The sequence below is a fragment of the Vicia villosa genome, unplaced genomic scaffold, assembly GCF_029867415.1.
Source record: "Vicia villosa cultivar HV-30 ecotype Madison, WI unplaced genomic scaffold, Vvil1.0 ctg.000283F_1_1, whole genome shotgun sequence".
NCBI lineage: Eukaryota > Viridiplantae > Streptophyta > Magnoliopsida > Fabales > Fabaceae > Vicia > Vicia villosa.
Window position 1 is genome coordinate 1,042,924 of NW_026705121.1, and position 2,053 is coordinate 1,044,976.

Here is a 2,053-nt window from a genome sequence, read left to right on the forward strand (position 1 = left end):
CCTTTGGTGATGAAACTTGAAGACATGAGACCCTAATCTCATCTTTAATTGATGAAACTCAACAAGCTCAAGCAATGAACAATTAAACCCTAATCCTCCTTAAGATGTACATTGGTGAAGAAATGACTAGGGATGTTTGAGGAGAATCAAAACCCTAGTCCACAATATTCTCTATTGAAGCAATGATAAAACCTTAAGCACTTAATGCTCTTGAGAAATCTCGATGAAGATGACATTGTATCTTGATAAATCTTGCCAAGGAAGATATTCATGATGCTTGAGATTCAAAACCCTATTTCACATAATGAGAGACCCAGTTGAATCAAACTTGAATGAAGATGAGAGCCTTAAAGCAATAGAGAAGCCCTAACTCTTCAAGATCCTTGATCCCATGCCAGATTTATTGATTAGTGATGCATGATCTATGTTAACATCCTGATGGAAAGATGCAGATGAATGTGAAGTCTAAGCCAGTTAGAAGTAAAATTAGGAGAGTAGGAATAATTTAGGGTATGACACACTAAAAGCGAATTTTCTATACACTTCCTTGGTAGAATCAAAATCAAATACATAACAAATTTCTTAGAATTTAAAGCGTTTATCAAAATATATTTGACTTTAAAACAAAGTTGCACTTAATTTGGATGATGTTGTGGAAGATAGGATAGTATGGAGGGATGAGCAAGATGGGGAGTGTAGTATCAAATCAGGGTACATGGTATTGAGAAGGATTCAATCAAGTCAAATGAACCGGAGTGTGGAAGAGGATTGGTGTAGTTTGTGGAATAATAAATCTCCTCCAAGAACAAAACACTTCATTTTGCGTATTTGTAAAGGCTATCTTCCAACTCGGATCAAACTTTGTCAACACTTTGTACCTTGTCCTTTGCATTGTCTATGTGACGATGGTAAGGAAGATGAGTGACACGTGTTCTTTGGGGGTAATTCTATTAACCAATGTTGAAGGGTAGCTAGGTTGTCCTCTATTATAGAACTTAGGCTACATATTTTTAATGATACTAAATCTATTATCTTGGATGTTTGCAGTAAGGAAGATAGGCAGGTTGCAGGGAGAGTTATTGTAGTGATTTGGATGTTGTGGAATAATAGAAATAATTTCATTTGGAATAACGAAAGAGATGGTTATGTGCATTTAGGTACTCAAGCTTTTCATACTTGGCAAGATTGGTTTGGAGCCCAAGAGGATTATATCTCTAATAGTATCAGTAATCAACACCAAACAGATTGGAATCCATCAAGTAATGGGTGGTTGAAGTGTAATATGGATGTCGGGTTCAACCGTCAAAGGAAAACGACTAATAGGGGTTGGTGTGTTAGAGACTGTCACAATAACTTTGTCTTTGTAGGTATAACATGGGACTACGGGCTCTACTCAACCGTAGAAGCAGAAGCCATGGCCTTTAATGTGAAAATAATGTGGAACTTTATAAGTATTTCAATGTGAAACATGAAATACATGATGAGTTAGCAAAAACTGTTGTAAGAGGTCTTCGTTACAGTGGTAGAAAGAGGTATACCTGCAATACTAACACTTCAACACCTAAACTAGTGAAGTCAATGAGGTGTAACTTACAAGTGTTTAATAAAATGTACTGTGATGTGGTGTAGATTCACATTTATATAAGAACGATAGTTAAAACTGTCTCAGTGAATGTAGTACCTTTATCTGGGGGACCGTTGTAAGGATTTCAATAATTGAGATGAACCTATAATTTTGTTGTGCGCCTCTCAGCGAGGGTATACCTATTCGTTAGTCAGAGCAAGCAAAGCTTTGAATTAGACCTTCGTATTGAGTCGATCTTATTGATCGTTCAGTTGACGAGGAATAACAAGTATAAGTGAAAGAGAACATGAGTGTGACACATGGTCACATTTATATATATGAGTCATTTTCAAATGTCAACAATTTTTCGTGACGTGGAATATAGACAAACGTTAAATATAAATTAACAATCATGATGAAAAGGAGGTTATGCTCCTGTGTGGTGTCTAAAAATCACAACTCGCCTGTTCATCAGTAATTAGTGTACTC

General features: G+C 36.1%; 1 protein-coding gene across 1 annotated transcript; it reads left to right on the forward strand.

Annotated features, from left to right (window-relative positions):
- The first annotated feature begins 905 nt into the window (after window positions 1-905).
- Window positions 906-1,465, forward strand: LOC131626389 (uncharacterized). Its single transcript, XM_058897205.1, has 2 exons — window positions 906-967; window positions 1,048-1,465. Exons 1-2 carry the CDS (start codon window positions 906-908, stop codon window positions 1,463-1,465), a joined length of 480 nt encoding a protein of 159 aa, XP_058753188.1.
- The last annotated feature ends 588 nt before the right edge of the window (window positions 1,466-2,053 follow it).

Bases quoted from the DNA above. Each gene is read 5' to 3' on its own strand.
- LOC131626389 (XM_058897205.1), top strand. From the start codon at position 906: ATGGTAAGGAAGATGAGTGACACGTGTTCTTTGGGGGTAATTCTATTA. The intron at 968-1,047 runs GTAGCTAGGTTG...GGATGTTTGCAG, and splicing joins CTATTAACCAATGTTGAAGG to TAAGGAAGATAGGCAGGTTG.